Source organism: Bacillus rossius, chromosome 16 (genome assembly GCF_032445375.1).
Source record: "Bacillus rossius redtenbacheri isolate Brsri chromosome 16, Brsri_v3, whole genome shotgun sequence".
NCBI classification, from domain to species: domain Eukaryota; kingdom Metazoa; phylum Arthropoda; class Insecta; order Phasmatodea; family Bacillidae; genus Bacillus; species Bacillus rossius.
The window spans coordinates 2,832,235-2,855,747 of NC_086343.1; the positions used below are offsets into that span (position 1 = coordinate 2,832,235).

General features: G+C 39.3%; 2 protein-coding genes across 2 annotated transcripts in view; both read left to right on the plus strand.

Annotated features, from left to right (window-relative positions):
* Positions 1-253: 253 nt before the first annotated feature.
* LOC134540000 (nucleolar GTP-binding protein 1) lies at positions 254-14,850 on the plus strand. Its single transcript, XM_063382414.1, has 13 exons — positions 254-406; positions 1,843-2,013; positions 3,406-3,509; positions 4,334-4,417; positions 5,258-5,411; positions 6,143-6,385; positions 8,240-8,281; positions 9,020-9,172; positions 10,378-10,510; positions 11,757-11,959; positions 12,607-12,885; positions 13,781-13,918; positions 14,638-14,850. Exons 1-13 carry the CDS (start codon positions 359-361, stop codon positions 14,791-14,793), a joined length of 1,908 nt encoding a protein of 635 aa, XP_063238484.1. The 5' UTR covers positions 254-358; the 3' UTR covers positions 14,794-14,850.
* Positions 14,851-17,327: 2,477 nt separating this feature from the next.
* The window catches only part of LOC134539867 (CTD small phosphatase-like protein 2-B), a 45,430-nt gene continuing 39,244 nt past the window's right edge, over positions 17,328-23,513 (plus strand). The window contains exon 1 of the mRNA XM_063382211.1: positions 17,328-18,100. The gene's annotated coding sequence lies outside the window, so the exon portion shown is untranslated. The remainder of the gene's footprint in view (positions 18,101-23,513) is intronic.

Here is a 23,513-nt window from a genome sequence, read left to right on the forward strand (position 1 = left end):
ATCCATTGTTCCTAAATTATTCTTCTGTTCAGAACTTCTTCTCTTTCATTAATATTTTTTTGTGCTTAAAAGTTAAAAAAAAATTAATAATAAATATTCTGACTTTTTTTTTTGCAGGATAACAGAATGATTTACAGTTAAGATATTTTGAACACAAAGAAATGACATTCATCATCTATTGCGAAATTAGCACGCGTAACCAAAGAGTATAATATAGTTCAAAGTTTCTATACTTTGAGCATACCACCAATATTCATACGAAAATTCACCCTTCTATGAGTGTGGTTTTTGCGGGGGGTTAAGTCGTTTCACGTGTTGTGTTGTAATATATTAGGAAGAACAAGAATACAATTTAAAAATGGCTATGTATAATTTCAAGAAAATAATGGTGGTTCCACCAGCAAAGGTATATTTTCATATTAATTTGTTTGAAATTTTGATTCATGGTATTGTTCATAGGTTATGTTTAATACATATGTCAAGGTACGCACATTTACCGATAGATTGAAACTTTCCACAATAATCATCTTTGTCAATAACGGTGACCCAATATCAGTCAAAAATTACAGATCAAAAACTTAATTCATGATTTTTTCTCCCAAGATATTTTACAATCTGATAAATACCTTCAATATCATTTCATAAATTAGTATGTATTCATCCAAAGAAATAAGCTGTGTGTTGCATGTATCTTTGCAAACCTGTCTAAAGCTTTATCATGCCAACCATTCCATTCCTTTGAAAATGCTAGAAATATTAGGAAAACATTCACACACACTCACTCACTGTGTTCACAATTGGAACGCAGTTATTCGGATATGCCCCTCTACAATTGTTAACTAACGATGCCCAGCCAGGAGAGAAGTAAGTGTATCAGGTAGTGCCAATTGACAAGGATAAAATTGTCACTAAAATATCAACCAATGGGAAAGCAAACATGGGTTGAGCACACCTATAACATAGAATTCTATCCTAAGGCCAAATGAATCCGCAAAATTTCCAGGTCCTTAGCTTTTTTATATTTGTATGGCAATGTCCTTATAGCGCTGCTTTTCCGAGAAATAATAATAAAATTCCAATAATACTTTTTTCTGACACTGCAGACGTTCCTATATTTATTCTGAAAACAGCATTTCTATATTTCTACCGGTTTCTGAGAAATCACTGTTAATAGCTATATTACATTACATACAATACCTCTGCATTGATGCGGCCACTGCTATGTTTACCTTTCACCGTGTGGATCTGTCTTTGTGGTTTGGAGAACTTTAGTGCTATTGTGAAAATAGTTGATTACGTTAGGTTACCTACATTAAAAATACTTCAAAACAATATGGATGGTTGGTTAGGTAAGTATAGCTACATATTAGATTGGTAAAACTTAGCTAACCTAACGTAATCAATCATTCTCATGATTTAATACTAGTTCTACAAATTGTAAACACACACAGACTCACACGGTGGCAGCCTTGTCAGTGCTGAAGCATTGTATTGTAAGTTATAAACTGTGATTTCTCAACAACCAGGAGGAATTCAGAAATGCTGTTTTCAGGATAAATACAATAACTTTTGTAGTGTTTTAAAAAAGTTTCTTTTCGGAATGCTATTACTTCACAGAAAAGCCAGGCTGAATGAATATTACGAAATCTATGTTTGTTTTGTTTATTCAGCTGTTAATGTTTATTTTCTATTTATATTTTATATCAATTAATTTTTTTTTTAATTTCGTGCAATACCATTTGGTTAAAATGTTGCACCTTAATTCAATCGTCTGTTTATGAGGATGTACTCACCCTTGTAAAATCTGTGTTTAAAAAATACTTTTTTTTTTTGTGCCCACAGGACTTCATTGACATAATCCTGTCGAAGACGCAACGAAAGACCCCGACGGTAGTACACAAGCACTACAAGATAACCAGGATACGGCAGTTCTACATGCGCAAAGTGCGCTACACTCAGCAGAACTTCCACGATCGACTGTCGCAGATCATACAAGACTTTCCCAAACTGGACGTGAGTGTGTCGGCTATTTCGGGGTGTGTCCTTTGGTGCTTACGACAACCTTGCAGGTTTTCTTAGTCGCAGTTTTATTTTTTTTTTGGGGGGGGGGGGGGGGGGTGTATTTCAAGTAGTTTACCGGCTTGAATTATTCTGCCGTTCTCCCAATCATTCCATTTTTAACCCTGAGTAATGTAGAAAAGCACAAGAGCGCAGGAGAAAATCTACACAAATACGAAAATACTTGAAGGAGAATCAGTTAATTTGTTTGAGGAGTTGATCGAAAATATTGCCCAAGAAATGTATCGACAACAGACTTAAATTAATCAAATGTTATAGGTATGTAGTAAGCACTTTTTTATTTTGGATGAAAATTGATTTTATTGTGTTTTTGTAAAGGACATATTTTAAATTTATTTGCTGAAAACTCTCTTAGAATTTTACTGTGTGTGCCTATGTTTTAACATTTGCTACATAAAACTAATTATAGTTTTGGAACTGTTACAATTTAAAAAATAGTAGGAAAGTTCACACGTTTGGAAACTAAATGTGTAGTTCACTGGAGTTGTAATCATGAATTATATGCAAATAAGCAACTTCGATAATTTATGAAAATCACACCGTTAATTTAAGCCTAGAGAAGCTAGGGTATTGAGTATGTAGGACGGCCTCAGTGGGTCAGTATCACATTTCTACAAACATGTAGTAATATAACTTTGAATACTAGGCTTGCCCCCTCCCCCCCCTCCCCCCACCACCTTGAAATAACTAGAAATATTTTGTAGTTCTGTAATCAATTGGCAATGTAAAATGAACTATTAACAAAGAATATTTGTTAGTATATAAGTATAATTTTGCCCCCATCGTACTGCAGCGGACTAGGTCTGTGCAAAGCTTCGATTAGGCGAATCAATAAGCTCTTATCAAAATTCGTTCTTTTTTTTTGCCAGGAAATTGCTATTCATTTTATTTGAAGCTTCAATTGTGACGCATAGCTTCGCGACGTATGCAAATCTTTAAAACTTTCACTCATGAAAATTAGTGTTTTGTTTTGGTTTGTTATTATCTTGAATGAAGTTGGTTACTTAAAAAAATAAAGTAGCCACTCCGTTTGCTTTTATGAATGTTAATACCGGTATTAATAGCATGCATGGTTATTTTATAATATTTATATATATAGAGGTTAATCACGTAATAAGTTCAAACAATAAAAAGTTTTTTTTTTTTACTTCTGTATTTTGCTTTGCTGAAACAGTATATTCGCAGCTTGATTTGACTTCGTGAATATTTTAAACATTTGTTTTGATATTTGTTTCGCATCAGCAACCTAGTATCCGCTCAGGCCTATAGCGGATGTGGTAGAGGTCCGTGACTGATCGGAGTGTGCGTGGGTGTGTTCTGTTGCAGGACATCCACCCGTTCTACGCTGACTTGATGAACGTCCTGTACGACAAGGACCACTACAAGCTGGCCCTGGGACAGCTCAACACCGCTCGCCACCTCGTCGACAAGTGAGCAGTCCTCGCCTCGCCTCCGCCTGCGTCCCTGGTGCCGGTGCCCCCCACGGTCTGCGGTTCTGGCCCCAACCTTTTGGCACGCCTGGCAGGGTTCCCGCAGAAAGCAATGACTTCAAAACCTGGAAAACACAGGGAAATTTGTAAAATTTGATTTATCAAACCGGATAAAATCCAGACACAAGACTTACGGTTTTATTTTTAAGCCAATTTCATTTTTAAAAGAGATTTCTGTGGTATTTTTTTTATTTTTTATGATCTCCGTTTGTTCATAAAGTTAGCACAATTATTAACAAAAATACGACACTTACTTGTTCAATGATACTTCATCAAAACAGCTATATAAGCATGTGTGACTACTGGGAACAATAAAAAAATAAGTCGGCAAGTATATGTGCTTTTGTCAAATTTACCTATGTCATAAAGTAAAAGTTAATTTAGTACGTACATTTGGGTACCAACTCCTTGCTAAATAGTTTCCATTCACTGAATTAAATATGTAGAAAGAAATATGTACATTTGAGCAGTTCTGTTTCCGTTTATCGTTTTTACTTATATTTCAGGAGGGTGAAAATGGCTAATAAAACACTTGTTTTCAGAATAATTTGAAGGAATGAAACACCTGATAGAGATACTCGAAAGCACTCAAGGGCCGTGCGTTACATCCTTTTTCTCTGTCACATAGGTCTAATGTCAGTTTCACTGCTCAAACCTCATAGTTGGCGTATGCACGGCAGTTGAGAGGCTATAAGCACCAGCGGGCATCCCGCCTCGCCGGTCGGGCCACTTGACGGAGCCTCAAAGCCGTGTGCGTGTTGCAGTGTGGGGAAGGACTACCTGAGGCTGCTGAAGTTCGGGGACTCGCTGTACCGCTGCAAGCAGCTGAAGAGGGCGGCACTGGGGAGGTACGTGCTCCTCAGTGTGCAGCGTTGGCCGTTGCTCACGTTTCCCCGTTCTCATATTTGTGGAGAACAATCTACATTTATTGTACCAATGCAGAATATTTATTACAGTATTTACCTGAATATAATGATACGATTTTTAGCAACGTTGTGGAAACTAAAAGTGGAGGTCACATTGTAAAGGCATACTTGTATCTTGCCACTGGGAACAGCTTGGTTGGTAAACTGCAGGCTCTGCCTGTCAACTGCATCACTTGTGCCACTCTAGCCCGGGGCTTCCTGGACGTCTGCCCAGGCGTGACACATGAGAGCTGCAGGGTTCCTCCTGCTTCTCTGTGGCTCCTGGGAGGACGCCCCCTCCCAGACGACCTTCAACCACCGTGTATAACTGCATTCCTTGCTTCCTGAACAGCACCCTTTTTAACTACAGTCATAACACAACTACGTATATTTTATTCTAACTGCAGTTTGGTGTTTCAAAAGAGACCATATATATCAGTCTACTGACGAAAGTGGCACCAGAAAGGGTCTATTAAATATGGAACAAATATAATAATTGAAATAATTTTCGATTGCTATGTAGGTACTTGCATTGTGATTTCCAATCGATAATGTATTTTTTTATAAACTCATAATCAAAAAGTTTGGGGTCACATTATATTCAGTCTCACATTATTTTCTGGTTAATTTTTTTTTATCAAGTCGGTGAAAATTTTTGTTTAGTGTCGCAGTTGAAAACTTTCAGAAACCGCTGGAATAAATACATGAAGTGTAAGAATTTCACAAAAAAATTAATACTCTTTTATCGGGACATTTGCACGCTGTGTCGGGTGCTTGCCGCAGGATGGCGACGATAATGAAGCGCCAGGGTCCCAACCTGCAGTACTTGGAGCAGGTGCGCCAACATCTCGCCCGCCTGCCGTCCATCGACCCGTACACCCGCACCATCATCATCTGTGGCTTCCCCAACGTCGGCAAGTCCAGCTTCATCAACAAGGTGGGCTCCTTTGCCAGCGGCGCTCCCACGCTCGGGGGTTTGGAGAGTTGTCTTGGCTTGGAAACCTACACAGCACATCTGTGTTGACAATATCAGTAATGTTTCATGTTATCTTTGTAATGTATTATTGTCTTAATTCGGGTCCGTGGGCCCGTATGAATACTATTTTTTTGATGCAAGACAAATGTCAACTCAAACGTCTAGAACTTTGCAAAGTCGAATTGAGTTGCGAAGATTGTTCTTGCCGAAGCTGTATTATACTTATTTTTAGAAACATAGACTTGATGTAAAAAAAAAAAATAATTGTTAAGGGTTTGTAATTTTTTTTAACTGACTTAAGTGATAAACCATTTAGGCCCCACGTATAACATCAGTCAGTATAAATATTCGGAGGCTATCCACTTAAATCCTTCTGAAAATTATCTGTAAAAAAAAGTTTTTTTTTTTTTGCTTTCAAACTTAAAAATTGTAATGTTCCTGCAATAGCTTCTGTTTTTTTATTATATATATATATATATATATATATATATATATATATATATATATATATATATATATATATATATATACACACACACACACACACACACACACACATATATAAAGAAAGCATGCCTGAGAAAGTCGTGAAGTTGTTCCCATCGGGTGTTTGCGGACTCTCTGTCTAACTGTCGAGCCCGGTACGTACGGCCGATGTAGACCTAGACGCGCGTGCGTGGTGGCATGCACAGATCACGCGCGCGGACGTGGAGGTGCAGCCCTACGCCTTCACCACCAAGTCGCTGTACGTGGGCCACACGGACTACAAGTACCTGCGCTGGCAGGTGGTGGACACCCCTGGCATCCTGGACCACCCGCTGGAGGACCGCAACGTGATCGAGATGCAGGCGGTGACGGCGCTGGCGCACCTGCGCGCCGCCGTGCTCTACGTCATGGACCCGTCGGAGCAGTGCGGCCACTCGCTGGACCAGCAGGTGCTCGCTCGCTCGGCGTCCCCGAAACCTGGGACGTGCAGACACGTCAATAACGCTTTAGTTACAAGTTTGAACAAGTAAATCGTAGAGACAATATCATGTATATCGACGGCTTAGAATGAAAACCTTGTATCTCAATTTTTTTGGACGAAAATACGTTTTTTTTATGTTTTTGGCTGTTAAAACCTCGTATCTCACAAAATGTTTGGCTGAAAGAAATTTAATGTGCATCCTACTGCTTTCTATCGGGGGGAAAAAAAGAAACCACGTACATCATTAGCCACTCTACATTGTGGAGAAAACCTCATTATGTTCGGTATGAGATACGAGGTTTTCGTTCTAAGCCATCGATGTGGTGAATTGCGGTAAAACTGATACAACACCGAAAACCACGTGCAACACACCTCGTAACGCCGAAATGCAAGTTGATATGCGGTAATAGAAACCAGAGTGTAAGTTATATCATGGAATCAAGCAGCATTTACCCAAAACATAATTAAAATCACAAAATAAGTAACCTTTAAATGTTTGAAAATTCAAGGAATGTCATTATTTCCGGACAAAAATTGTACTAAGCTGCATGGATAAAAAAATATAATTGAATCAGTTTTATTGTGCATCTGTAATTCAATCACTTTTAACCACAGACTGGGCCATGGTGAACTTTAGTCTAGCCAGTGGCAGGGAACTCGCACGTTCGAACACGAAGCAACATCTGCCCATTCGTCTGCCGGTAACTAAGTGCGCAAGCACCTGCAGTTGGAATCATGTTGGAATCATGGCTTCCAAGTGAGACCATTATGCATCGTGTTCAAGTGTTTGAGACAGAACTGGAAGTATTACGGCGTGCAAAATGTCATGAAGGCCACACTTATGTTGGTCTCACTTTAGTTTTAACCAAGTCAACTGTGCACACAGTTGTACGAAATAAGGACTCGTCAAACGTTTATATAAGTCTAATGCTGTTGATTGTACTAGCGGGAATATATTTGACAGTAGATGCCGGAGCAGAAATGAACAGAGGATTCACAGGGAAAAGGTTGTTAAATGAATGGTGCATTGAAAAAAAATCACGGGCCTGGCCGGATTGATGTGAACCAAGCGGTGATACACGAATAATTTTTGAAAAATTGTAAAATGGAATATCCGGACCGTAATATTGATTTCACTGCCAGTAAAGGGTGGTTTGAAAAGTTTGCGGAAAGGTATGCGACGTGAATTAAAGGTCACGCCCGGGCGGGCAAGTCAACTGGCCAACTGACTATATCTTCTATTATGCTGTGTCATATTTGTCATTCAAAGTATTCGATGGTAGGCTTATAAAGATAAATGGTGTGGCATATTTATTGTTGAGTGTTATTCTACGTATTTACATTACGTAAAGAATATTTCCCTACGCATTTTGGAACACATTATAGTACACATTATAGAACACATATTAACACATTATAGTATATGAACACATTATAGTACACATTATAGAACACATTATTCACTTTATAGTTTCTGTGTGGTTTAAAGTGAGGATTTAATTAATTTTTTTTTGAACACACTGCCTTAATAAGGGTGTTGTACTTTCAAGGTCGTCTAAAATTCAGATAAACACAGTTTTATGATGTGAGGTAAAAAATCCTTTCCCTCTTTTCTACTTTAGTGCATTCCAGCTAATTTGAACACTTGGGTAGGAGTCTTGCTGAGTGTTTTCTTCCAGTGAAGACGGCAATCAAGTGTGGAGCTACGTGCCAGAATGATTTGTCGAGGGGTTGCAAGTCTTTCAAGGTGACGGGCGTGATGGGGACGGGAGGAAGAGAAGTAGTGCTCCGTCAAGTTCTCTGTGGACGCTCTGTGTTTCAGGTGAAGCTGTTTGAGAGCATCAAGCCGCTGTTCGCCAACAAGGTGAGTCTGAGCTGTGCGGCACACGGGCCAGTGAGCACCCACCGTGTTTGTCCCGTTACTGCCCCGACGAGACCATCACTCATGGTCTTACAGCACACGCACACACTTTTAGCCTGTGTACATGACAGTGCAACTTGAAACCATCAAAATAAGTTTTTCTTATATAGAGTAGGTTCACAAATAGAACGAATACAAATGAGATACTGAAATTATGTATCGAAACTATAAATCACATTAAAAAAAAGGATATTATACATGATAGTGTCAGTTACAATCAAAAAAATAAGTCGTCTTATTTAAAGGGGGTTCACAAATAGAAATACAGATGAGATACTGCAATTATGTATCGAAACTATAGATCACATTAAAAGAAGACAGGATGTAAAAAAAACAATCTGACAACAAAAAAATTACTTTTTAATTTTAAACCACTTGGTGGCTTTAATCAGAAGTGGAGGAGATACAACGTAAACACACAGAAGTTAAAAACAAGATGGCAGCATGATGGAGACTTTGTCATCGATAACTGTAACTAAAGTGGGCTGAACATTCGGCTGCAATTTTTTTTTAAAGTAGTGGGAGTTTTGTCTTTCTCTCTCTCATCCTCTCTCTTTCTTCCTCTTTCTCCTTCTTTCTCGTTCTTCTTTTCTCTCTTCATCTATGTCTTATTCTTCCACACACACAACGCTGTGCTAATGTTACACAGAGAGTGTGATGGGAGCGGCTCGGTGTTGGCAGCCGCTGCTGGCGGTGCTGAACAAGTGCGACGTGACGAGGTTGGCGGACTTGCCGCCGGAGAAGAGGGCGGAGCTGGCGGTGCTGGAGGGCAGCGTCCCCCTGCTGGAGATGAGCACCGTCACCGAGGAGGGCGTCATCGAGGTCAAGAACGAGGTCGGTGTCGCGTCCTGATGCCCACCATCCGTGTCTTTCCTCGGCTATATGAATCACTGTAGCTATAATGCGTTTTCACCAGATATTTACCGAGTGTGTTTTGATAGTGCTAAACAGTCGCAGAACTGGTAGTAATTATGATCATGTGGGTTGCAAACAACCATTCAGTAATTTTCTTGTGTAGAAATATTCTCACAACTATAAATTATTATTTTATTATTTTATTTCTTTCATGTTAAAGTTCATAGAGTGATGCCAGGTTAAATTACTGATGTGTAATAGTCTCTTAAGCATTTATTTTTTTTCTCTACGTAAACTGTATTTAACATTGCTTGTTATATTGAAATTTATTGGACCTATACAATTTTACTACATACGGTTTGTGCATGAAATAGAAATTACAAATCAATAGCATGAATATTGATTTTAAGAAGAACTGTTGTTATTGGCTGAGCAAATTTCGAGTTGATTTCATTGGTCCTGAGTCATGGAATGGGTTAAGATATAGACTCCCAATCAAATCAAGAGCCACATTGTCAATCTACGTTTTAACTATGATATTTTGGGGGGTAAAAAAGGATAACGACCCATCCGAGTGCTGTGGAATTCTTCAACGGTTCCTTCGAGAGGACTCTGGGTGATTGCAGCGAGCTACCACTCCAAATCATCTTCAGCTTTGTTGGACAGTCATCGCTACCGCAATTCACCAGATCGTAACTAGGTCCGACAGTTGAACTCTCCATCAAATTCCCATTGGATTGTGGCCAAATAAGGTGTGGTCGTTGGTATTTATAACTGTTTTGTTTCAGAGTAAATGTGTTAAATGGATGATACTACGTAACTAAGCATTCTCTTTCGAATACTAGTCAGTTTAACATTACGTAATTGTTAATAGATATTTGAAACCTTATTTTAACGTTGACTCCTTTACTGTTCCTCATTTTGTCCCAGAGGTGATTCCTTTATTCTAAGTACTCATTTTAGTTCTGTTGGAGAAACTTGGTATTAGACCAATCAGTGCCTAGAACCCAATAAACCTCTCCACATGCGGTCAGCTACAGCGGCTGGTGCCCCTGTCGGCATTTATTCTAAGTACTCATTTTAATTCTGTTGAAGAAACTTGGTATTACACCAATCAGTGCCTAGAACCCAATAAACCTGTACACGTGCGGTTAGCTTCAGCGGCTGGGTGCCCCTGTTGGCAGGCCTGCGAGCAGCTGCTGTCGTTCCGCGTGGACATGAAGATGAAGACGAGGAAGGTGGAGGGGGTGCTGAACCGCCTGCATGTCGCGATGCCCGCCCCGAGGGACGGCAAGGAGCGGCCCCCCTGCATCCCAGGTACAGGCCCCATCGCTCTCCCCGGTCTCGTCGGGGCAGCAGGACCCCTGATGACGAGATGAGCCTGAAGTGCATGGGTGGTGGGTCTCTGTACACATACCTATCATCGGTCAGGAAAGGCAATACTAATGCCAGTAAGAAATATACATTAGTGTTAAATGTTTAGTCTCTTCCTTTTGTCTAAATATATTTTATATCTACATGCTTTAGACATTTCTTTCTACAAACATGCTGGGGTGCATTTTCATTGATTTTTTTTTTTTCCTTACATAGGCTAGTTTTTTTTTCTCAATAGTCTTATTTTTGGGGATTTTTTTGTTTATAAATCGCACTCAACATTTTCTGGCCAATTTTTGATTTTGAAAACCAATTCAGTTAGAGTTTTCAAGTTATCTAGCAACAAAAAACACAAACTTATACGCATGTGTAGGACTATAAACATATGCCATGAAAACAAAATCAAGTGTAACAGTGTGACCACTCTTTTGGATAGTTTAATATATTTCTACGATAATGATGATACATTTGATACACTATAATTAAATAGCTTTATAGCTATTAAATATTTTAAGATGCAACAGAACAATTTTTAGGTTATTGGGAAAAAAAAACAAAGTAATAGAAAATCAATGCAAAGTATTTGTTTGAATTATACTTGTTGGTGCATTATTTGGAGTTTGGTAATAGCAGTGGGGAAGGACAAGATAATGTAGGGAAATGCGATAAAACTTAAATAACACCGAAATCATGGCAAAGCCCTGCATAGCACTGAACTACAAGTCAATACAACATGTAGCACCAACATGCGAGTTATGTCATGCAATTAAGTAGCATTCAACCAAAACTTGTTTCAAATCATTAAAAAAAATATATAATATTTTAATGTTTGAAATGCAAAGAGTATCTTTTTTTTTTTGGGTGGGGGGGAGTGGGGGGATGTAAGAAAGTGCGTGGATCAGAAATTTTTGTTTGACTGTTCATCTCGTATTGTATCAATTTCAAACCGTAAATCAGCACTAATTTATTTATATTGTTTTGAATGTATCTGTGTCAGACCAGTTTATTAAAAAAAATTATTTTAACAGTAAAAATGCAGCACATAAATTTCACCCCTATTTTGTTGGAGTACATATTGCAAAACAGGTTTTATAAAAAAATAAAAAAACATTTATGCCAAAAAACTCTTTTTTAAAAATAGAACCATGACATGTGGTGAGGTGAGAGGTCGGCGGTGTGCGTGCTGCAGAGGCGGTGCTGAGGCGCAAGCGGGCGGCGGGCGCCGGCCCGGGGCGCCGGCTGGAGCGGGACATAGAGCTGGAGCAGGGCGACGACTACGTGCTGGACCTCAAGAAGAACTACGACCTGCCGGAGGACCAGAGGCACGACGTGCTGCCCGAGATCTGGGAGGGCCACAACCTGGCCGACTACATCGACCCCGACATCTACCAGGTGACTGTTCGGATACTCCCGCAGCCAGCGAGTCTCGACCACCGGACACATCATGTCGCACTCACACGAATTCATACCCCCCCACTTTCAGTAAAAGCACTATCTCAAGTATCAGTTTAAAAACGTATAAATGTAATACGGTATGTAACCAATGACTTTGAAAGTATGATATTCAAACATCATCAATTAATAAGAAAATTTAGTTTAACTTTAAATTGGTGATACTTCAGTGTTATCATCTATCTACCCATTACTTATACTTACTGCAGTAGCAATTTAATTTATCCATGACAGATCAATAAGAATTGTTTAATATACCATGCAACATTAGTATGAGAAGGGATAAGCCAGAAGGTAAAAATATAAATAAAAAAACACACACATTTATTTGTGTACCTTTAACATAAGATTTTGCTTTGACTTTAACTTACATTCAGTTTGTAATTAAGTGAAAAAACATTGCAAAATACTAACCTTTTTTTTTTTTTTTTATTTTTTTTTTTTTTTGCCGTTCCTAACACGTTGCTGCCTTGGGTGGTTGCCTGACTCGTGTAATGGGTTCGCCGGCCCTGGACATACTTTACGCATTTAAGAACAACTCCACGTGAGTGATGAGCAGAAGAACTGTATGGCTGATTGGCTGGCAGAAACTGGAGGAGCTGGAGCGGGAGGAGGAGCAGCGCGAGGCGGCCGGGCTCTACGTCGTGCCCAAGATAGAGATGGACGAGACACTGCGGGAGATCCGCCGGCTGGCGCAGCAGATCCGCGACAAGAAGTCCATCATGCGGCAGGAGGCGGCCGTCACCAAGCACAGCACCAAGCCCGTGGTGGCGCGCACCACGCCCGCACGCGGCCGCGAGCGCAGCGCCTCGCGCCTGCGCTCCGAGATGGAGGGCCTGGGCGTGGACATGTCCGGCACCGAGCAGGCGAGTGCATGTGGCCTCCGTGTCCGTCCCCTTCACTGCAGTGGCGTAGCCAGGATTTGTGTGTGGGGGGTGTTAAGAAGCATGCCCCCCCACCCCGTATTAAAGCAGTGGGTCCGGGGGTCCTCCCCCGGAAAAATCTTGCTATTTTAGCAGTTTTCGGTACTTAAATTTAAATATTGTAATGGTAAAAATTTTATTAATTTTAATATGAAATTTGTTTGAGTGATGAATAAGAAATTAATTAGATTTGGTGCTAAGGGACGGGGGGGTTAAACCCCTAACCCCCCCCCCCGGCTATGCCCCTGCTTCACCGTGACTGCAAATGTCGCATGTCTCAGTCCTGCAAACTGTCTCAACGCCTCGACTGCGCGACGCTCATCATTTCTTCTCGTATCGAAGTGCAAGCGATATAGGTAATGACAATGAGACTTGATGTCATAATTGCATGATTAGAATATTTGTTATATATTTATATTGAAATTTTGTCTTTGTAAAGTAGAGATCGCACATGGTAAAACTAATTGTAGCACAGGAATTTCTATTAAATTAAATACTATATAATTGGTACTATAATACATATAAATTTTTGTGAATTTTTGGTATTGCAAGATGTTTACATTGAAAACAAAATGTGCTTGTCTTTTCTGCAGGATAATTTTTTTTTGTAAACTTAACAGATTGTGAAGTAACAGAAACGTATAAAAATACCCCGGAACAGAGACGGAAGATTTCAGTTGTTAGTTTTGGGTTGGCAGTTACCGTTCAGACCCGGTTTTTACCTGTTACGTATTGAACGGCAAGTAAAGTGAATCAGGTTGTTAGGGATACTGGTACGAACCACACCAGTAGGTACACCGGTGCGGAGTTCACCAGACGTGTGCGCGTGTGTGTGCAGGCCCACTTCACGCGAAGCAGGTCGCGCTCGCGCTCGCAGTCGCAGCCGCCGCTCAAGCGCATGCGGGTGGACTCGCTGGGCCAGTCGCGCAGCATGTCGCGCCCGCCGCGGGACGAGATGGGCGTCAAGAACGCCGAGGTGAGTGGCGTCCGCCCAGCCCCGCGTCTCTCTGTGTCTGTGCACTGCACTCGTCCTCACAGACTTGCTTCACCTGGAGGGAACTGGGCCCCTTACCATTTGGATTTCCCAATTTTTGGCTGTTCAGTTAAACCTCATCCATTCGGACTAACTGGGACCATACAATCGGATACCCGGATAATCCGAGTGATGTGGGTAATAAGCAAGATATATTTTTTAAATAAGCTGACTTACCATTTATTACGATAAAATAAAAATAATATGTTCAGTAACAAACTTACATAGGTTGCATGTCTTGAAATTGTTTGCAAGTAATTAAAAAATAATTTTTCATCTCATTTTTCATTAACTTTCTTCTGTTATAAAAATGAAGGCATTTGAATGAAGGATGATCAGGTACATTATCATGTGCTAAAAGTCTTTTGTTTGCATGGATGTAAGATACAACTTTCATTTTTATGTGAACATTAAATAAAATGTGACATGACAAGAGCCTAATATTTATTTATTTATTTATTTATTTATTTATTTATTTATTACAAGTTATAGACTGGGAGAAAAAATGGTATTTCCCCGGAACAAATACAGCTGTTATAATTGCTGCACCAATCCAGAAATGTGGACACCTACAAGTGCACAAAGCTGTGACCCCCGACTCTGTCCCTCCCCTTGCAAGGAGAATGCATAGAAATATTAATTTATTTTTTATTGAATTTCAGATGAAGGCCAAGTTGAATAAAATAGCAGCGAAGGCCATAAGGAAGAAGGTTGTGAAGAAGGGATTGAAGGGAGAAGCGGACAGGTTCATAGGAAACAAAATGCCAAAGCATTTGTTTTCTGGGAAGCGTGGAATTGGAAAAACAGATCGCAGATAATTTGTTTTGTGTTTTTACAATGTTAAAATTAAAATTAAAGCATATATTATTTGTTAACTTTATTTGTAACTTCCTGCTCATCATCTCCATTGTCCTGTTTTAAATCATTCAAAATTGAACTGCTATCCAATGATTTTTGTGTTTGTAATTTTTTTGATGTTTAAATTTTTTATTGTTTTTAAATATGTAATACAAATTAAAAATTGAACAAAATATTGTTAGCAAATTGTATTGAACAATATTGGACACATTGCATCAACACAGTCTGTAGGTACCTAGTTTGCAGTCTTCATAAACAATAAAAATCACGGATAAAACTGGGGCGGGGAGGGGGGAGGGTCAGCTGAACTGGGAGAGTACTAATTTTTACTATAGATATTTACTTGAATATCGTAGTGCTGGAACATAACAAATGTTGGAGGGCAGATAAACTGAATTATTTGTATTGAAAGACACATACATGACTATCATCAAATATTTAAAAGATGGTATTTTTCACACACCATCTACTTAGCACAGTGCTACATACCACTGAAATATGGCGTGAATACCATCTAGATTGTAAGTGTGGCAATACTGCCGTGGTATCCATGGACGGTACTCCCGCCCGACCTTGGAAAGTCACGACAGTTCTCACCTCCGCCCCGTCCCGGCCCCATATGTCATGAGTCTGAATTCCCAGGAATATCTTTACAAGTTCTACTTTTTGCGATTATACAATCTTGTGATCTGTTCAAATTGTGTTTGACATTGGTTTTTAATCATACACAAGTCTAAAAAAACTATCTGGTTTATAATTCAAAAGAATAGCTAAAGCATGAGAAAAAGAATATCTCCATTCTTCATCCTTATCATCTTGGCTTAACGTCAAGAACATGATAAAAGAAGTCAAGTTATTAATTATTTTGAATACCTAATGTTTAGGAAGGAGATTTTAATGGTTTTTTTTTAGGCCATTTTCGTTTTTAATTTGGAGATTTCTGTGTTTTTAGTTTTATATGTGATTTTTATGTATTCATGAAAACTTGTGTATTTAACAAATATGAAACTATAATATTTCTTCATGCTTCTTTCACCAAAATAGTTTTTTATTTAACTGATGAATAATGTACTTTTACAGTAAAATAATTTGTGATGTGCATGTTTAGAACAGAACTACAGAAAAAGATAAAGATTGAGAAATTTTTGTGTTTTTGAAAAATGTGCTTTTGTGATTAATCTAAAAATATGTAACTAAGAGATGCAAGTTCAAGCAGTTTTTTTTACCCACTTAGGGATCGTCCATTAATCACGTGAGCCTCGAAAAAGGGGGGGGGGGGGGGGGAATCACGAAATATCACAAAAAAAGGGGGGGGGGGGGGGTGGATGTAGAGCGATAACACGTGTATTAATTTTTTTCGTGCAATTTCTACTTATAAGCCTTTCCTTTATTATTTTTATGCCAGTGAGAATAAACCTGCAACCTTAATGTGTGTGTGGACATTTTTATCACTGTGCTTAATTTTCCAGAATTAAATTAGATTATACCTATATTTAATGATAATATTCTGAAATTTTTAAAAATATTTTGTACAAAAAAAATACACGTGATTTATTGGGGGGGGGGGGGGGGTAGTATAAAACCTCACCACAAATCACTAGGGGGGAGGGGGGGTTAAAAAATTGCTAAAAAAAACATCACGTGATTAATGGACGACCCCTTAGCGGTGTTGTGTTATATCGCAATTCACTAATAATCTTTTCCTTACTAATGTAACAAAATGTTACTTTCTTTTTTTTTTTTTTATATAAAACTATTGCACTAGAACTTAACTAGGTCCACGTTTAGTTTAATACGTAATTGTCAAAACATATTTGGCGTCCATAGGCAAAATAAGGACACTTGTAGGTTCCTTTGTATGTGACTGTCTGTCCGTCTGTCTGTCTGTCTGTCTGTCTGTAAGATAGTTGCAAATCAACACTATTTTATGTGATTAGGATGAAACATGGCATGTTTGTTGTATACAATCATATAGGTACTATTTATCTTATTGGTTTGTATTTCCTAATATCCTTGAAGAAGCAGTATGTTAATCATTACTGATTTTATTTTTATTCATTTAATAGACTTTATTCTGAGTGAGCAAGGTTTGCTATTAAAACCCAGAACAAATTGATGTAACAATAATCTAAATTTATTGATTTAGTTGCCATGATATAAATAGGTATATTTTATGGAATATATTAAACATTCTATAACAGAACAAATTGACCTATAAATAAAAAATAGTAAAAACATTTGCATACAAAGTGCATAAAGTTAAGTTTTAGTATAAGCTTCCTATGATTAAATTAGTTTTTCAAACTATGTTAATAGATTAAGAAATAGCATAAAATGGCTAAGTATAATATTGAAGATGACAACTGGAATATAATCTGGTATTCCTTATATTAGCACATTTTATCATAATAAAATATCCAATTCTGTTCCGATATAATTTAATAAACTTTTTTAATTTTTTTTTCTCAATCATTTATAATAGTGTGAAAGAATATACCAAACCTACTTCTGTAAGATTGTCTATCTAAATATCTTAGAATTTATCTGGTATTTTATCTTGTACTAAGAATGAAATTACTGCAAATGTAACTATTTTTACTACCGAAGTTGGTTTTGTGCGTGGGAAATCGGGTAGAAAAAAAAATGAGGGGAGGTAAGATTGGTTAAGTTAAGTCTGATTAAAATTCCCGCGCACGTCTCGTAGGACTGTTTTTGTTATGAATTTACGGCGCATGTAAACAGTTGTGTTGCGACTGCAGTGCTATCTATGGTTTAGGAAAATAGTAGTGAAGAATTAATCAATAAGCTGCATGAGTATTAAAATGTAAAATAAATACTTTCCCATTTTTTTTAAAAATATATTTAAAGTTTTTATTGAGTTCATTTGTATATTTGTATCAAATTCCAATACTGGTTCCCTGACCATTACATAGATGTCAGCACTGTGTACGTTTTCACTTGAAGAAAGTAGTTCATTAAAATTCAAATTTCAACTTTTAAGACAGAAGACAATTTTGAGTTTTAGGTGTATGAGGTTTAATATTTCAGTCTATTATTAATTTTTCACTTAAAATTTCTATTTTGAAGCTTGTATGTGAGCGTTGTTGTAACATTTCAAGGCTCTGGGATTTTACGCGGTTTCGTGTGTCAGTGTAGCCATCTTGGATGTGTGCGGACTGCCCTAGGTAACTTGTAGGTGTTTTAAAATTTCGTAATTTGTAGTAAAAACTGTGTGCAACGACCGCAGAGAAGAAATTTATCATACCGGTAAGTATCGTTCAATTTTTGTAGTTACAGCATGAGAGTATTGAAATGTATTGTGTTATTTTCAACTGTTTGTTTACGTGCTTGTCAAATCAGTAAGTTTCTTTCTCCACAGCTCGTAAATTGCAGGAAATCGTTAGAGGTGGCTTTCTCAGTACTCACCTCAACATTTGTACTATTTTGTGACCCTCTTGGTATATACAATGATAGCTATTACTGCGTTTAGTGTAAAATCCGTTTTGGCGGTAAAAAAGCCAAGCTCCCCACGTGTGTGCCGATTGCTCTCGTCAAAACAAGGAATGACATTGCAAATGTTTTGTGGCATTTTACCAGTTTGAAAAAGTGCTTGGAAGAACCACCTTTCTCATATTAATATTTGTATATTAGTTTTGTGAATTTTCTGGCGTAATAGGTATCTTCCAGTAGATTGTAATATTTTTGGCGCGTAGGTCTATACGTAGGCGAAAGTAATCTTATACGGTTGGGTGGCAAAGATTTTACGTAAGCACCATCCGGAAGTAATTTCGCAGATCATAGTGATTGAACTTGAAATGTTCTTTTGTAACAATTAGTCTTCCTGCCACAATGCTGTAGTTTCTACTTTAAAAGTTTGACGATCTCAGCCTTATTCTGCGTGATAATTTCTTCTGCCGTGTCGTTTTCAACGTTTGTTATTGCAGAATTCCAAGGTCATCTCTCAGCAGCCAGCTCAGCACGAAATTAAGTAGTTTACCATCAACAATAAAAATTCTGCCCTTTGTTGTAGTATGAAATTCCCCTCCCCCCCCCCTTTTTTTATATTAAGATGGCATAAAACATGCAGTAGGATTTTTTTTTCGCGCAATGTCATGCCTACGTATATATTGCAAAGGGTGTAAGTAATATGATTATGAGTAGTTATTATGTATATAAGTAAAAACAATTTCCCGCACTTTTGATGATGTCAGTTTTATCTAATATTGCGTAGGCAACGACACAAACATGGAACACGTGTTTAAATATCTCAAAGCGTGCATATTAAAAATTGTTAATGAATTTTATTTTTTCGAGTAGACAAACGAAATCAACAGAAATGTCAAAAATGGTTCTAGGTCCAGAGTATGGTGCTCATTTGTTTTAAAGTGCACGAGTTCTTTCTAGAATATATTGAGTTAAAAGATGACTGTTATCGAATTACCGTTGAAACAAACCCATTATAATTTCCATCAGTAAAGTGATTGCCGAATTTCTTCAGTAAAATGTTAAACTATTTTTGCAAATAAAAACTTGTTTTTTTTTATTTATTATTATTTACATATTTAGGTAAGTGAAACGTTCCTGCAGATAAGCGGTGCGGTTTCTTGGGGAAAAGTCGAATAACTAAGTGTAGGTTGGTTAGGTTAGTTTTGCTACATTAATGATACGTATTATTATATATTGAATATGTGTATAACCAACCCTTCACTTCAGTTTTTCCGTTTTGCGCTATTAGCAGTCAAAACCTCAAAAACCTTTTACGGTTTAGCATCCTACTCAATATTCTAACCCAGTGGATTCAATGCTGCTGACAATGTAATGATTTACGTAAATTGAATTTGTGCAGCATATTTAATATATGGTTTCATGACGAAAAGTTCTCATTCGCTACGCAGCATAGTTCGTTACTTTGTAATTGCAATATTTACATCCCTATGAAAGTTACATACCCGCTGTATCATTGCTATTTACATGAAATTCCCCTCTTATTATATTAAATTTAAACGATAAATAAATACGTTCAATGGTTTATTTTATTTGAAATGAAAAGCAGGCAGAGTAAGTTGTAATTGCGTCATCAGAGCGTAGGGAAAATCTAAAGCGTCGATGATTGCCACAGGGCGAACTGGCCCAGGCCACAGCGAGTGACCAATCACACGCAGCCCGACTCAGTCAACAGACGACAGTACGCCTTCGTTCATCTAGGACGCTACCACTCCATTTCGCCTCAGAATGCCTCATGCATAGAGACCTGCAAAATTCGGGGATTCATTCGGTGATAGACTAGAATTCAAACACATGCCTCTTAGATAATTTTGCTATTGGCTTACTGTTCATCTGGACGAATCTCAACCAGTTATAAACCCTCAACCAAAGAAGGATCGAATCACAGACAAACCAGCTGAGACGACTTACAAGTCGGCAGCCAATGAACTTGCGTTATTTGTCCGAGTGTACAGGGGTATGTGCAGTCTATCCTGAAGGCCATCGAAACATGCAGTTAAACCTCTCTAATTCGTCGTTCTGTGGTTCGGCATAGTCTGCAACCCGGCACCAAACAAGCCTTTTCCGTTTAGAATTTTTTCCGGGTGGATTTCAGCTGTTGACCTTGGCTGCCTGTTCGCAACGCTGCCGGCGTTTTCAGTTTGTTCCGAGTCGATCGTTATATCTGTTTTCATTCCAGAACAATGTCTCCTGTTGTCATCTCACATTTCACGGCCACAATTCCTAGGATTTTTTTTTCAGAAGACCGGTGCTCAGTTTTTTCTTTCTTTCTACAGATCGTTTATTGCAACTTGTTTTTAAATACCACGGATGGGGACACATACGGCGTGCAGAGCTTCAGGGGGGGGGGGGGGGACACGCTATTAGAAAACTGCTCAAGATACCCGAGTGGTGTCTGTTTACGAAAATAATACGCTGACGGCGGATGAGTAGTTATGTTTCCGTATTTCGTTTTTGAACTGTATTTTTTAGAAGAATGAAAATGACTAAAATGCGTGTTTTCAGAATACGTAATTTTTAGACGTGCGTAGAGATTCTTGAAAGCACCCAAGTGACTTGCATTTCACCTTCATCGTATTTTCTACGCCATACAATGTTGTTTCCGCTGAACTCTCGTGCCTGAAGACCGCGCGCCGGGCCAGAGACGCCGCGGCTGAAGCACCCACAAGGAAAAAATATTTCGTACCAACTTAGGCGAGAAAAAAGTACTAGATTTGAAAAAAAAAGTACTAAATTATAATTTGTTATGGTTTTTAACAATTTAGGAAGTTATTATGACATTGCAATGCTCAAACTTAAATATCACACCACACACACACAGTAGCGGATACAGAGGGGGGGGGGGGGGGGCTAAGGGGCTCAAGCCCCCTCCAAAAGCATCTGGGTCCACTATTGTTTTAGTGTTTGCCTTGATAAAGCCTAGCCTCAGCTGGGTCAAGCCTCTCCCAAACCAAAATCCTGGATCCACCACTGCACACACACATACATTCCATAGTTTTTAAAAATAATTACGCTTAATAATAAAACATATTGGAGTTACTATAATATGATTATATTAAAGAAAAATGTACTAGATCTGAGCGTAAATGTACTAGACGACTAATAAAAGTACTAGATCTAGTAGGAAAGTACTAACTGTGGGCACCCTGCCCCCGGGGTCAGGTCCGAGAGACTCGCAGAAGCGCGGCCGGGGGCCTCGTGTTGGCGAGCGGCTGTCCTTGAGTCGCGGCAGCTAGCAGCTGTGACGTCATCGCGACAGCTATTACCGTGTTCTGCCATTACGGGGCACAAGCCAGGGTACTCTACAGGTCACGGTAGAGTAACGAAACTGAAAGACCGGTCAAGAAGATCACGAAAAAAGACCCGAAACAAACAACAATTATAGTGCTGGAAGCCCCGAGACTTTAATTTTCAGCGGCTTTGGGTCTCGTGGTGTGACTACTAGCTGGAGGAAAATTAACCTTCCGGGTTAATGGTTGTCCGAAGTGTAGTCACGTCACTGCGGAAGGTGGCGTTAAGCCGGAGCGGAATCATTCAGCAGGGCTCGTCGTGGCTTCCTTTATCTCTGATGGCGGGGGGGGGGGGGATCTCGTCATATCACAATATGGGCTTTAAGGGGCCCGCCTACCTGGTCACACACACGGTGTGCAGAGCTTCAGGAAAAACAACGCGATTTCAAAACTACTCAAGATATCCGAGTGGAGTGTGTTTACGAAAAGCATTTAAGAGTTCGCTTAGGCCCGAAAAGTACTTTTAATTTTGGATCATGTTTTTAAACTGTATTTCTAGAAGAGTTAAAATGACTTAAACGCATGTTTTCAGAGTAATTTTTAGGTGTAAAACAAGTGGTACAGGTTCTTGAAAGCACTTAAGGGGCTTGCATTACACCTTTATCTTCATTTCCCCGTAATATAAAAATACGGTCACCGCACAAATTTCACAGTTATCAATTGACGACGAGAAGACTGCGCGCCAGTTCAGAGCCTTGAGCTTAGAGGCGATACCGCGCTAGAAATACCATCGAGCGTCGCGCTTATCATCCCGCTTCACTAACACACATACACCCCTGACGAGGCGGGCCCCTTAAGGAACCCTCTAGCCAGGGGTGCATCTGTGTCGGTGAGGCGGGATGATAAGAGCGACGCTCGCTGGTGCTTCTAGCGCGGTGTCTCCTCTGGACTGGCGCGCAGTCTTCTCGTCGTGCACAGGACAACTGTGAGATCTGAGCGGTAACCATCACATTATATGGCGGAGAAACGAAGATAAAGATGCTTTCAAAAAACTGTACCTTATTGTCCTAAAAACACGCGTTTTCAACAATTTTCACTCTTTTGTGAATACAGTTTAATAACTAAATGTGCCTGCAGCGTATCCTTAAATGCTTTTCATAAACAGATCACGCTCGGATATCTCGAGAATTTTTTAATTCACGTGTTTTTTTTTCTGTGCAAGTTGTAGGATGTTTGCCCAGGTAGTTGGTGGTCTTAATCAACTTTACCCGTCAACACGATGGGTCCTCGGTCGTCATGAGTTCGATCCCCGCATCCCGTAATGACTAACATTACCGGCACCGAGTGGCCCGGAGCCCGGTCCCTGTGCGCGGCTGTGACGAGTGTAGTCGGCCAGTGAGACTCACTGCCGACGTCTCAGCAGTACTCGCTCTCGGACTCGCCCGGCGAGTATTGTGAACCGGCACTCGCTCTTTGTTCGTCGTCGCCAGCAGTCTTCTTGTAGCGCTTCCAGCCGCTGTCTGTATGCTACTGTTGCCATAGTGTATAATACGTAGGGACTGGAAAAAATTCGGCGTATTCAACGACCTCCAGGATGGACTCCACGAGCCTGTGCAAACGTCACCTGTTCATTGGCTGCCGACTTGTGAGGTGTCTCAACTGGGAGACTCGTGATTCGATACTGCTTCGACTGAGGGTCTATAGTTGGCCCACAGTCCTCCAGGTCAACAGTGAACCAATAGAATAGCAGAAGTTGCATGAAGGTATAGTTATTTGCATTTCAGCGTATCGCGAAATGAACCCGCGAATTTTTCCGGTCTCTAATAATACGTGTAAATATTTGGATTTATTTGTTTTTAGATGTGTTTTTTTGAAAAAGTTGTGATTTCAATGATAGGTCCGAGGGGCCATTGGTTTCTTCCCAAAACCCTGAAAACACTTGCTAC